The sequence below is a fragment of the Anopheles coluzzii genome, chromosome 2 (assembly GCF_943734685.1).
Source record: "Anopheles coluzzii chromosome 2, AcolN3, whole genome shotgun sequence".
Classification (NCBI taxonomy): Eukaryota; Metazoa; Arthropoda; class Insecta; order Diptera; family Culicidae; genus Anopheles; species Anopheles coluzzii.
This window is the reverse complement of record NC_064670.1, coordinates 124299118-124313090: the sequence shown is the minus strand read 5'-3', so window position 1 is coordinate 124313090 and position 13973 is coordinate 124299118. Positions and strand designations below refer to the sequence as shown.

Genomic DNA, 13973 nt, shown 5'->3' with positions numbered 1-13973 from the left:
GTGCCTTCGCTGTCAAAAATGTCAACAGCGTCCGTGCTGTTGTTGTTTACACCGCGTGTGCATCGCTCGTGGTGCACATTTTTCGGCCGGTACCAATTTGCAGAACCGCATTTCCACCATGAAAGTGAACGAGAAGAAACGGCTAACCGAGCGGGAAAAGATGGAAAGGCGTGAGCGCAAACGCCACAAACGCCACGATCGACTGCTGGACCGCGTGAAGCAAGAGTTCGAGGACGTGGAAAGGGAGAAAGCGGGCATGGCGGAGGTGGAAGTCACACCGGTAGCGGAGGCGGAGTACGTTTCCACGGTCAGCATTGCCGTGCCGGGTTCGATCATGGACAATGCACAATCGCCCGAACTGCGCACCTATCTGGCCGGACAGATAGCACGTGCCGCTTGCATATTCCAGGTCGACGAGGTGATTGTGTTCGACGATTGCGGCTCCAGCAACCAGCTGACGGACAAGCTGGGCACAATTCAAACGAACGAGGGATCAACCTCCGCCCGGCGCTGCTGCATCCAGCTGGCGCGCATTCTGCAGTACCTAGAGTGTCCGCAGTATCTGCGCAAATACTTTTTCCCGCTGCACAACGACCTCAAGTTCACGGGGTTGCTGAATCCGCTCGATTCCCAGCACCATCTGCGGCAGCAGAGTGAGTTCGTGTTTCGGGAGGGTATCGTGACGACCAAACCCACCAAGGGTAACAAGCCCGGAGCGTTTGTGAACGTTGGCCTGCTGAACGATGTGCTGGTAGACACGAAGCTTGACCCGAATCTGCGCGTCACTGTGAAGTTGCCGGCGGGTGCAGATTTGAAGTCTAAAAAGCTCCGCGGCAAGGTAGTGCCTCCGTCCCAGCCCCGGCAGGAGACGGGCATTTACTGGGGGTACACGGTGCGGATTGCCAAATCGCTGTCGCAGGTATTCACCAAGAGCCCGTACAAGGGCGGGTACGATATGACCATCGGTACCTCGGATCGGGGAAAAAACGTTCACGAACTGCAACCGGCCAGTCTGTCCTATCAACACGCGCTCATCGTTTTCGGTGGTGTGCTTGGACTCGAACCGGCACTGGATAACGATCAGAAGCTGAACGTCGATACGGTGGAGGATCTGTTCGAGGAGTATCTGAACACGGTTCCAACGCAGGGTTCTCGTACGATACGCACTGAGGAGGCGATCCTCATCTCTATGGCGGCGCTGGGCGACAAGCTGAAGCCGGTCAATGCTCCCAAACCGTTCACCAGCTTCGAGGCCATTCCGCAGAGCCAGGACACGGGCATCAAGCAGTACGCGTTCAACGAGAAGCGCACGAAGGTGGACCCTATGGAGGCGTTGAAGAGCGGGAGGCCCGTACCGATTGCGAGACCCAATGTGGAGATATCCCAGCCAGCACCACCGCCCGTCGACAAGTACGGTGATATGTCACGCTTTGATTAGAGTGTGTATGTGCGCCGATGGAATTGATGGAAACAGAAATAAAGATTTATTTACGCGCTACTTCACTCGCCCGACTGTCCATTGTTGAGGGCGGCCATTTCGTTGCGTATCTGAATGACCGCTTCGGAAAGCGACTGCGGATGAACGCCTGCCTCGAGCAGCTTCACGCAGATATCGAGCGTTTCCGGACTGAGGCCGGTGTTGAGAAACTGGGAAATGTTTTGTATGTTGGCCCGTACCACCTGCGACTGTTGCAGACGCATGTACAGGTTTGTGTTGCTCTGGTCGTTACTGCTCGGTTCCGGCATTGTGCGAATGTCTGTAAAAGGGTAGAATATGGTCAAAATAATCGAGAGAATCGTACAAAATCAGGAATATCACCGAATAACTTACATATTTGAGGAGGTTTCTGTACAAGTAGGGCTGTTTGTTTTGCTGTGCTTTGGAATGTCATCAGGTTAGATCACAAACGGCTACTATTATTCTTGCCGTCATGGCAGATTACAATGTTTGAGCTTCATTCTTCATTCAAAAATATTAAAAATATCCAAATAACTATCTAAATGGTCTAAATGAAATAAGAAAAAGCAACACATTTTTAGAAAATTGTCTGCTAACATCACTGACACCAGCAAAAAAATATGGCGTCGTGCATATGACAGTTGTCGAGCCTGGTTCTAGCTGTCATTACCGACCGTTACAAAAAGACGCTTCAATTCAAACGGAGCAGCGCATCCTGTCATAACAAAGCAATCGACGCAACCACACGCACAACAAGAAGCGACGGAGCGTCGCTTTTCCCCGTTCTCGCTTGTGCCCACCGCAGTGTGTTTTTTATGTGAAAAGTGCCCCTCCCGTCGGAAAACTCATGGCTCCCCGAAAGCGAAAAGTGGTGGTGGCACCGGCCAACTCGCCGGAAAAAGTGAAATACTCGACCGCCGTCATACAGACGGTGCTGAGCGCGCAGCAGAGCGAAACGACGCACGCGAAGCTGGTGAAGCAGCTCAAGCAACTGTACTCGACGGTGCAGCACGATTCGTTCATGAAATCGTTCGTCCAGGTGATCAAGCGCCAGATGGAGCACGAGGAAACGAACCCGTACGCGAACAATGTGCTCAAGTTTTGTGCCAAGTTTGTGGCCGATCCCGAGTACAGCGAGCAGGCCGTGACGCACCCGATAATGGCTTCGATCTTCGACTGGCTGCTCAGCACGATAAGCAGTGCGCAGCTGGTCCGGTTCCGGATCTGTCAGCTGGTGAATCTGATCCTGAACGCGCTTGGATCGGACGCTGCGCTGGACGATACGGTTTGCGACAAGATTCTGCGCTACATGCTCGAACGGATACGGGACGTTTCGCAGCATGTGCGGGTACAGGCGGTGCTGGCACTGCAGCGCTTGCAGGACCCGAACTCGCCCGAGGATCCCGTGGTGCGTGCGTACGTGTACCATCTGGACAAGGATCCGTCGCCGAAGGTGCGCCAGACGATCATTTCGGCGCTCGGGCGCAACTATCGCCTGATCCCGTACGTGCTGGAGCGCCTGTGGGACGTGGACGAGCGGGTCCGGCGGCACACGTACATGCAGATGAGCAGCTACCCGGTGCGGCACTACAAGGTGGAGCAGCGACTGAAGTTCCTCGAGCAAGGGCTGACCGATCACTCGGACGGCGTACGTAAGGTGATGCGTAACGTCATGATTCCCCAGTGGATAGAATCGTACCAGCGGGATTACGTCGGGTTCGTGGAAGCGTTGAAGCTGGACGCGGACGACAAAGAGATGGAACGGTTCCGCAAAACCTCCAAACTCGTGCTGATGGAAATCTTCAAGTAAGTCGTCATCGTCGTCGGCGATCGCCACCATAACTTAAAGCTTGAGACTGATCTTTTCCTTCTTTCCAGAAAAAACGGTGTAAAACACATGGCCCAACTGCTAAACTTTGGCGAAGAAAGCAAAACCGTCCCGCTGAGCGAGCTGACGATCGAGCGGGCCATCTGTTGGCAGGCGATGCTGGAGCACCTGCAGCAGAGCGATTCGGACGAGCAGGAAGATTACATGATCGAGCTGAGCAAGTTTTGCGAGTACATTAAAGCGCTGGTCGAAAATCCGACCGCGCTCGCGTTCATGAAAGCGAACGCGAACGTCACCGCGTCGGCGATCGGCAGCAATCAGGTGGCGGCGGTGGCGGCCTCCTCCCCCAGCCAGCCCGAAACGATGGACAAGCTGCAGCAGCTCTATCTGCAGTACATTCTGCAGATTCTGCTCGAGATCGTGCTGATGTACGACTTTGGCGACGAGTTTGGGCGCGACAGCCTGAAGCAGGTGCTGTCCCACATGCTCTGCCAGGAGACGCTGTTCGAGATGAACGTCCGGCTGATAATGGAAACGTTCGAGAAGATCATCACGGACGTGGAGTCGCGGTTGACGTTTTTCGTCGAGCTCGTCAGCTCGGTGCTGGAACCGTCCCGGCAGGATGTGTCGATCAGTTCGCGCCAGCTCATCGACACGTACCTGGAGAAGCACCCGGAGCTGACCACGCTGAAGATACAGATTTCCGCCCTGCGCGTCAAGATTCTCGAGCTGAAGGAGCAGGAAAGTGCGCTGTCGGCGCAGCGAGACTACGCCGGGGCGCAGCGCATGAACGACGAGCTGAACATGTGCAACGAGAAGTACGCCAATCTGGTGAAACCGCTCATCCACGAGATGTCGCTGACGTGCGCCAGTGGCAGCAGCATCGGCGACGACACCACCAACACGACGCTCCTGTTCCGCGATTCGATGCTGAAACCGCGCCGCGTTACGCAGGCCACCGTGGAGAAGTGTCTGCAGATTTGCTTCTTTCTCGTAAACAGTCCCTCGGTGCGGGTGCTTACGCCGCCCGTTTGCGACCTGTACCGGACGTTCATCAGCCGGCACGTGCAGTCCGGGCAGCTGTCGACGCGCAACTGGGCCTTGCGCACGTCGACCGCGTTCAGCATGCTGTACGATGGGCTGAGCAAGGAAACGTTCCAGCTGCTGTACCAGCAGTTCCTCAACACCGCCTCGTCGCGGCTGTGGAAGACGGCGATCGAGTGCGTGTTCGAGCTGCTGGACAAGTACGGGTTCGAGTACTTCGATCTGGAGAGCGAGGACGCGATCAACACGAGCAAGGACGATTCGCGCACGCAGAAAAGCTCCCGCCAGCTGTTTAGCCGGCAGAACAGCAGCTACCACGACGATCTGATGCAGTCGTCGTCGTGCAATGGGAACGAGTTCTACAAGATGTCGGTGCACTTCATGGACACGTGCAACGATAGCGTGATCTGTTCGGCCATCATCGAGGGCTTCTGCCGGCTGATACTGCGGGGCAAGTGCACGTCGGCGGACATCATGTCGAAGCTGCTGTTGCGCTTCTTCAACCCGACGACCGAGCCGGAGATGCAACAGATGCTGGGCATCTTCTTCCAGCGGCTGATTGCCAAGCGGCGCCAGGAGCTGATGCAGAAGGCGCTGCTGAGCACACTGTTCATGGTGCTGGAAGCGCCGAACGAAAGCCCGCTCGCGGAGGTACGGCCCGAGACGGTGATCAAGTTCGTGGTCGACTCTACACAGCCCGTCTTTTGCAGCCCGGGCGTAAATCCGCACAACACGATCGCGGTCACGTTTTTGCGCGTGATGCGGGACAACATTACGCTGAAGGATCTGCTGAAGCTGCTGAGCAAGGAGCTGCTGGGGCTGGACATTAAGGACGATCCGGTGCTGCGGAACGATCTGGCCAGCACGGCGGACGAGTTACTGAAGGAACCGTTGCTTGATCCGAAGACGGTGAAGAACCTGAACACGTTCCGGGAGCTGATGCTGGGCAAGATACGGGAGACGCTCACCTTCTCGTCCTCCCGCGCACCTGTAGCAGCGGATGGGGAGGAGGGCGAAGAGGAAGAAGCGGCTGAGGCGGAACCGGAGGCAGAAGGGAATGACGACGATGGGAAGGAGGAGGGACCGGGCGATGGGGAGGAAACCGAGCAGGAGGAGAACGAGGACGAAGAACGGTCGGAGGAACGGCCGCTGATAAACAAATCCATTTTGCAGGAAGATTCCGATACCGATCTGCTCGCCTCACCGATGAAGCAGCCGGGGGGCGGTTCGTTGGCATCCCCAGCAAGGGACAGGACACCCCGGGCAGCACCCGGGACGCCCGATTCGGGTGTGAAATCACTCCGACGGTCACTGTTGACGAATTCGGCCCATGCAGCAGCAGCAACAACAACAACAGCAACAGCGGACAGTGGCAATTTCAAGGTGCCGGATGCGTCCGCGATGCGCAAAATTCAAGCCGCCTCGGCGCGGGTACGGGAAGCGCTGAGCCAATCGCGCTCTGCCACCGCCTCGAAGGGAACGGACTCGGAGGAAGATTTTGAAATTCCCGCCACAAACGATGGCGCAAGGCGGCAGCAAAGCTCTTCGTCCAGTTCGTCCGACTCGGAGTTTGAAATTCCGGAAACGCAATCGCCGGGTGATGGTGCTGCTGTGGATGCTACACCTTCTCCGCAGCCAGCGTCGGCACGTGCGGCGATGCGCCGGAAGGTATCCACAACACGGTCAGGCGCTCGAATGGCGAGCAGGAAGACATCAACACCGGCTGCGACGAGATCAGTGTCCACCTCCTCATCTTCCTCTTCTTCGTCGGACTGTGAGGCAGTGGACGTTTCACCGAATGTTACGGTAAGTTTCAATCGAGCCTTCGAACATGGCAACGATCGTCGTAATCTAATCACGCAACCCACTCCACTCCACAGGTCAGTCGTATTAATCGTAACGCGAGGCCAATAAACAAGGTGGCGGCCAAAACGCTACTCGAACGGAAGAAGCTCGCCGAAGCGCCCATGACGATGCCCCGTGCCACACGGACCGCGGCCCGCCGGGAAATGGCCAACAGTAAGGTGATGACGCGCAAATCCCTGTCCGAGCTGAACGCTTCTGCTCCCGGTACCGGTAGATCCTCGGCCACACCAACAACACCAACGAGTGAACGGCGCACGGGTAGCAAATCGAGAAACAAAACAACGAACGAAGTGAATTCCCCTGCCAATCACAACGGAACCACGGCACCACGGCCATCGCGTCGCTCGAACAAAGCGCCCGATGAGTCGGAAACCACCGTACAGTCGCGTACATCACTATCTCCGGTACGAGCCGTGTCGACACGACGTTGGGTAGCATCGACGAGTGCCTCCACCGGTCAGCAGAGCGATTCTCCGTCGGGTAGCAAACGTACGCGTGGACAACGGTCGGTCACCACCAGCACCCAGCGGCAATCGGACAGCACCACAAAGACACCGACCGCCAGTCGGAAGGTTGTGTCCGGTGGTGGCACAGAGAGTAGCGGTGGCGGCACCTCCACCTCCAGCCCGATACGAACGAAGCGGGCCGCAATCGTGCTCACTCCCCTCAGCGCCGTCATCCGTCGCACGAGAGTGTCGAACGGTGCAGCAAACAGCGGCAGTCCATCGGTGGGCACCTCACCGCGACGACCGAACCGGAAAGCGACACGAAAGGAGGTCGGTTGAGACGATGATTGATGATGATGGTGGCAAGAGCAGCAGACTAAACAGGCTGGGAAAATTTCATTTCGAAACGTCAGTGTATCCTTTACTCTATTTTCTACGTGAGTGTGTTTGTGTCTGCAACGATTTTTTTAGCTAATCTTAGGAGGCGCGCGGGGACGCTTGTGTGAATACTGAGCGTTTTCTTTTTAATATATTTTGCTATTTGCTGCTGTATATACTACTACTATATCAATAAAGGATTCTTTACAAGGCTACTACGCCTCACACCCTTTCCCTGAGGCGACAACGAAATGAAGACACATGGTAGAGGAGGCCCTTTAAAAAAAAACGGGAAAGAAACGGATCGTTTTGTGACTTTTGGATGCATATCTGCACAAATATACACGGGATTTCAATTTTGTATTTATTTTGTAATGATTTACTACAAAAAGAGTGTTTTTTTGTTTTATTCTTATCGATTCAACTACCGCCCTGACTACACACAACACACAAGAGGCGCACGCATCGCGTGTGCTTGCGTATTTTGTTACGAGGGACGCACGCACGCACGCACCCTTTGCGCGTACGATGGCGCTGCGGATGCGCGGGCGCATTTGATTGGTAGTTTTACGTGAGTTAGTGTTTGTTTTTGTTGCTTTTGCTTCTTACCTACTCTCTCTCTCTCTTTTAGGTTCTGCTTTACATGAGTAGTTTGTTTGTTTGTTTGTTGGTTTTGTCTTACGATTTAAGTTGTTGTACCTTAACTATTGGTAATATATTTTGTGTGTGTGTTTTTTTTGTTTTTTTCGTCCTCTTTCTTCTCATCGTTTCGCTAGTTACTCTTGTTTCACTTTACAGCTTAGAGGATAAACTCTTTGTGCGCAAATTTCTCTACCTTCTAGTAGGTTTTCTTCTTCTTCTTCTTCTTCTTCTTGTTGCTAGCAGCACGGACTATTTATGTACAAAAAACTCCTCCGCCACGGCATTGCGTGTGACCGACGGTGTGCGTGTTTTTTGTCTTGTCTCCTCCCCCCCACATCCCCCGCAACAACGGGGTGGTTTTTTTTATGCACGCATAAAGTAACAATGCTTCTTTTCCATTACTTTTTTGTCTTCTTCTTATTCTTATTAATAGTTACACTGGTCAAATGTGCAAGAGCTCTGTGGTCGTGCTACTCTCTCCTTACCACCTCTGCCCTGCCCCTGCTTGTTTGTATCCCGTTCAAGTTCATCATTTTATCAGTACATCGTCAATTAGCTCCTATCTAATATTTCATATATCCGCGTTATTTTTAATAATATATAATAAATCTGCCTTTCTCTCCCTTTCCCTCTTTCAATGCTGTAAAAAGTAGTAACAAATCGCAATCAAAGGGAAAATAAAACGATAAAACAACATAAAACTCTTGTGCGCAGTGTGTGAGAAACGTGAAAGAGACGAGGAAGTGGGGGGAGGGGGGGGGGGGTATGGCTTAGTTGCTTGCGCGCGCGCGCACACACTGAAAACAAAGTGACTTAACGCATTAACTCCTTTAGTCGTAAAAATTTACATCCAAAAACCAAACAACAAATTCCATCGATTTAAAAAGAAGGAAGAAATAAATTCTCTTTTCATTTACAAAACCCGAACGCAAATCGAAACGATACATTTATCGTTGGAAGCATCGCTCGTGGGGGGAAGAAGGGTTGGAGCGGGTGGGTTGGGTTGGTGTCGGGAAGTTACGTTACTTTTACATAATTTTTATGTTTTTCTGATATGAAAAGGACACACCAAATTTTAATATAGAGTACACACACACGTCGTGTAAGGATGTGAAGATGGTATAGAAAATACATTTCAATTTCAATTATTTTTTTTTTAAATTGGCTGTCTTCTACGACATTTCTTCTTTGAGTGTTTTTGTTTCGCTCTTGGTGGGTTGATGGGTGGTGGTGGTGGTGGGGTTGTGGGGATGGGCACCGCTGACGAAGCCTGGAAGCAACTGAACTATATTATTTTTAATATTGTTATTAATATTCTTTGCCAGTGCCATGGAAGAGTGTGGAATTGTTACAGCGTTTTTTGTTTGTTGCATCGATACACACTCACACACACACAGAGACACATGTGTACGTTTGTTTAACATATTAGAAATATTAATATATATAGATGTATGTATATATAGAATAATGGGGATCCTTTCTCTTGCTGCTACAAAATATATCCTTTGCTTGGCCCGACACACGTTTCGATCTTGTATAGGTATAGTGTGAGTGTGAGTGTGACTGTGTGTGCGTGTCTGTTGTGCGCACTTGATAGTAGAATAGTTTGTGCGCTGCGCGCTGCGTCGTCTTTGCGCAAATTGCGATGCCATAAGGATCGGGCTGTTTGTGCGTATCGATCGGGAAGAAGAGTTGTACCAACCATAATGAAGCAGGAAGAGACTTAAATTTCATCGACCAGTAGGTTGGTGCGTGCGTGTGTGCGTTATGGTGGTTCCAACAGAAGACACAGAATCATGATTGTTCCATTCCAACCACAGAGAACACAAATCCAAATGAAAGCTGGAAACGGGATGACACACAAGCACCACCCAACCACCCACACACACGTAGGAACTCGACGCCACGACATCCGGAGAATCGGTGTTTTAAAAACCATAAAACAATGGAAGAAAATATTTGGCTGCTGATTTTTGTTGCACACGCACGCACACACACCCGAGACACACCACCAAAAAGAGACAAACAGTGCTCCGTCCGCACTTCTTCCGCTTACTTGGCATGCCCGTTGCTTAGTACGGCCGGCAATACGTTCGCCTGCTGGACGGCTGCATTCAACGCGTCGATTTCCTTCTTGAGGAACGCGTTGCTACTACTGCCTACACCGGTGGTGGCCCCGGTGATGGTGGTGCCGCTGGCCGCGGTGCTGTTGCTGTTGCCGTCCACCACATTGCCATTGCCGTTCAGGGCGGCGGCGCCACCGAGCGGCGCTTTGCGTGGAATGTACAGGCCGCCGTGCGTTTCGTCCGGCATGCGCATCAGGTCGTCCTTCAGCTCGACGAAGCCGGTTACCGTCTTGTCGATAAAGTCTTCGATGTTGCGCGTCTCCTGCTCGAGCTTCTCCTTGATACGCTCGCACGCCAGCTTCGGGCCGCTCTTGGTGGCGGCGGCAGAGGTGTTGTTGGTGGTGGTGGTGGTGGAGGTGGTATTAATGGTGGCACTGTTGTTGTTATCCTCTTGGGACAGGAAATCGTCAGTCTTTTTGTGATGGTGGTTGCCATTCATCATCATCATCATGCTGGTGGTGGTGGTCAGACAGAACGGGTCCACTACATCCTTTACGATCTGGTGCTGCGAGTCGACGTCACTGCGACGCCCATTTTCGGCACCACGATATCGGATCCCCGCCGCACTGCCATTGCTACCAGCTGGTTCCGTGTCTACCACCGCCGCCACGGCAGTGCCAGCCTGTTTCGTTAGGCCGTCGGTATCCTTCCGACCGCTGCCGGTCGCCGCCGCCGCCGACTGCTGATCCGCATCCTCTGTGTCGGCTTGCAGCTTGGAGCGCGAACGTGCCCCGGCCGCCGCCCGACTGCCCTCTCCCCGTGGTACGTATTTCGATAAAATAAACACAGTGATCAGAGCGACTAGATGAAGGCACATAAACACATTCAGGTACATACGAAGACTAGCCTTAAACTCGAGCAGCACGAACGGGAAGGTGGCGTAGCCCATGAAGACGCGCGTCACCAGACAGGTCAGCACGTCGTACAGGGTGCGCGAGCCGGCCGTGCCCTGGAACGCAGGGCGGAACAGTTTGCGGGCGATGCGGGCCGCCATCACGATCAGCGCACCGGTCGCGAACGTCATGTAGTAGCCGGGATAGAACCCGTGCCAGAGGGCGCTCAGGCTGAAGGTGAGCACGGTGCCGTAGCGCTTCGGCACCCGCTCGAACACGACCATGCGCAGCCAGCGGTTGGTGCCGGCGTTCCACGCGTTGATGCAGTTGCGGAAGTTGGTGCCGAACTCGAACTCCAGCACCTGGATGTTGGACAGCATGTCCCAGCGGGGCGTCACGCCGTCCCGCTCGTCGTACCCGTTGAAGCCGAGGCCGGAGTTGTTGCAGATCGCGTCCGCCATCAGCCAGGCGAAGTAGTACTTGAAGCGGACCGCCGTCGTGGCCATCATCATGTACCACAGGGAGTAGAAGAAGCCCGTACTCGCGATAAAGCCGTCATCTGTGGATGGTAGCGCGAGCAAACCGCGCAATGTTAGTGGGCATGATTGGAGACGATCGAGGGGGGCAGGGGGCTACACTGACCTTTCATTGTTTTGATAGGATATATGGTGGCAAACTTCACGAAGATCAGCGCACACACCAGGCTGGCAATCACCTTCTTTACGACCGCTTTCACCGGCGATGGTTCGTGTACGATCTTCTTCTCGATGTCGTACTTTGCCTGTGGGTAAAGAGCCAAAAGAGAGAGAGAGAGAGAGAGAGAGAGAGAGAGAGAGAGAGAGAGAGAGAGGGTAAGCCAACGCCAAGGCACTTTTCCAACTTCTCCGCTCGCTACTTACACTCGCCGACGTGTGCTTGATGATGTGGCAGCCCTCGATGAAGTCGATGTAGTCCTTGTAGAACACCAGCGGGCCCGCCATCAGCCCCTGGAAGTGGAGCGTGTAGGAGAAAAACTCGAGCGGCGAGGGCAGCTTCCGGATCGCGTGCTGCTGCTGGCTCTGGGTCAGGTCCTTCATCTCGCGCGTGAAACCATCGTGAATGCTGAACGCCAGGCTGGTCACCTTCTGCGTGATGATCATCAGCGGACCGGTAATGTCGAGCGAGTACGACCCATAATCGTAGTACTGCCGGTGCAGATGGATGCAGGACAGATAGAACAGTGCCACGACCATGACGAGCCTGTGCAAAAGGGCAAGCAAGCAGTTAGTTTCGTGTGCTGGCGTTCTGCTGGGGGGGCGTTTCTTGTTTCCTTACCGTTGGACAATTTGGGGGTTCTGTGTGCGGATGACAACATAGCAGACGGCGGGCAGGCCGGCGATGTGGATCGCCTGCTGGCCGAAGCAGAAGTAACCGAAGAACAGACCGATCACCAGCCCGATCGCGTGCCGCGTGCTGGCCGACACCTTGGACGGGTGCAGGTAGGAGCGGAAGGCTGACGCCAGCAGCAGCGCCAGGAACTGTGTGATGAGAAAGTTTACCTGCAATCGATAGGAAACAGAAATTGGGAAAGGGTAAGTTAAAAAACGCCTTAAGATATGCAACTCAATCCAATTCGCCTACAAGTATGCAATTCGCACTGCAAAAGACACAACATTCAGTCGTCAAGCATCAATATTATAGAAACGAACCTATAAACACACAAATCAAGCCCTCCGTACTATCTGTGCTGAGATTGAGTTGAGTTGAGTGCAAATTCCACTTGACCCACAACATAACTGGAGGCAACAACAACAAAAGAAGCGGGTCACTTATCAATTTCGCTCGCAATCTCTCCTGCAACGATGCTATCAGTACCAGTTAATAATAAAGCAACGGGCAGGGCAACGGGGCAGACAAACAAACCATCACACACTCGGTGTCTCGCCATCATACACGTTGATTATCGTGGGGCACACTCAGACAACACACGGGACAAGTTCAACGAGTTCGCGCGCGATTTCCCGGCAGCCCAGCCAGCAGCCCAATCACGGAAAGCGCATGATAATCCGCGTGATGAACTGTTGGCTCGCGCGTATGATAATGCTGAGATTGTGCCAAAACCTTGAGGGATGGACCAGTAGGAAGCGGCGGCAAGATGATGATGATGCCATCTATTAAGCGTTTTCAGACACGAGACAGAGAGAGAGAGTGAGAGACAAGTAAATATAATCCAATTGTAAGGTTAAGCCAATTGAAGTGGCGGAATTATGGTTTATCAGGGCTGATGATATTCCCATTTCAGCTCCGTCTGCATGTTTCATGAGCCCCCCATCCCTTTTGCAGGCCAAGAAACTCTCCTTCACTACGGTTTCATTTGTGCACGTCTGATAGGTGGGAAGGTGGGACCACCATTTCTTACATGACCCATATTTCGACACAAATTTAAATTAAACAACGCCACAGCACCGGCATTGTATGTGTGTGTACGTTTAAATATCGCTCACAATGTGGTACCACCACCACCTTGCTTCCGGTCCCCATTTTGGCACCAAAACGCGCAAAGGAGATTTTAATACAAAAAAAAACCTCGTGCAACCATCCAGCTGTGTGGCACCACAAACGTTTAGGTGAGGAGAAGGAGGAGTTTGGCACCGAATGTAAACAAAATTCGAATCCAGGAAAATCCGGAAAGACCGGATACTTGGGCTTGGATACGGGCGGATCGGATCGGGGTCAAGGATTTAACGTAGAGCCTAAACACGCTCGGCATTCGGCATTGGTCGCTTCGTTTTACTGTTGTGTTTAAATAATTAGGTCAATACGCAAAGAACAGGAAGCGAGGACATTAGTAGAATAGGAACTTTCAAGCGATTGCCAATGATGGGTGTTGAAGCAAACGTTTCGAATGCTTTGGGGACTCTTTGTGTGGAACATAAAGTGAAGTCTTTTCAAAGGTGGCTTGGAATTACTGCACTTGGAAGATTAAAAGATCGTTCTGGAACTCCATTATAAAGACATCAGCAGTAATTAAAAACCATTTTGTTTCAAATAATAGCATTAATACATCAATTATAAGTTAAAAACAAACAAACAAACGACTAATGCCAACCATTTCTCATTTGTTCCAAAACAGTGAGCTCATCTCGTAAGCGCAAAGAGTGTGTGTTGCGCAAATCCAGCCCTATTACGTGGTATCCAGCCCCTCGTGTGGTTGTGGTCGCCCGATATACCCGACGCCGGAGTGCTGCTTAGTGGGTTAGATTTCTCTCCTCACCGCGCTTGGATCGACCTTGACCATGAACCACCGTGCGAGAAGCTCGGTACGGACGGGGTTGTGTAGAAAAACGGGTTTAAGCGCATCACACTTAAACG

The 13973-nt window shown here is 52.7% G+C and overlaps 4 protein-coding genes across 10 annotated transcripts in view; 2 read left to right on the top strand and 2 right to left on the bottom strand.

Annotated features, from left to right (window-relative positions):
• The first annotated feature begins 21 nt into the window (after nt 1-21).
• Nucleotides 22-1503, top strand: LOC120950481 (putative methyltransferase C9orf114). The gene has a single exon (XM_040368547.2). It carries the CDS (start codon nt 119-121, stop codon nt 1436-1438), a length of 1320 nt encoding a protein of 439 aa, XP_040224481.2. The 5' UTR covers nt 22-118; the 3' UTR covers nt 1439-1503.
• Nucleotides 1462-1926, bottom strand: LOC120950483 (uncharacterized). Its single transcript, XM_040368549.2, has 2 exons — nt 1832-1926; nt 1462-1757 (listed from the first exon to the last, which is right to left on the bottom strand). Exons 1-2 carry the CDS (start codon nt 1890-1892, stop codon nt 1501-1503), a joined length of 318 nt encoding a protein of 105 aa, XP_040224483.2. The 5' UTR covers nt 1893-1926; the 3' UTR covers nt 1462-1500.
• A 211-nt stretch (nt 1927-2137) lies between these two features.
• Nucleotides 2138-8818, top strand: LOC120961027 (condensin complex subunit 3). The gene is made up of 3 exons (XM_040384585.2): nt 2138-3265; nt 3338-6137; nt 6212-8818. The coding sequence occupies exons 1-3, from the start codon at nt 2307-2309 to the stop codon at nt 6980-6982; spliced, it is 4530 nt and encodes a 1509-aa protein (XP_040240519.2). The 5' UTR covers nt 2138-2306; the 3' UTR covers nt 6983-8818.
• LOC120961028 (lysophospholipid acyltransferase 6) overlaps nt 7778-13973 on the bottom strand; it is a 30732-nt gene continuing 24536 nt past the window's right edge. For all 7 annotated transcript variants that reach the window (XM_040384594.2, XM_049607067.1, XM_049607069.1 and 4 more), the window contains exons 3-6: nt 11937-12160; nt 11522-11861; nt 11265-11403; nt 7778-11181 (exon numbers count right to left, since the gene is read on the bottom strand). In XM_040384594.2, coding sequence (XP_040240528.2) covers nt 9716-11181; nt 11265-11403; nt 11522-11861; nt 11937-12160 — 2169 coding nt within the window. In that variant the 3' untranslated portion in view covers nt 7778-9715. The remainder of the gene's footprint in view (nt 11182-11264; nt 11404-11521; nt 11862-11936; nt 12161-13973) is intronic.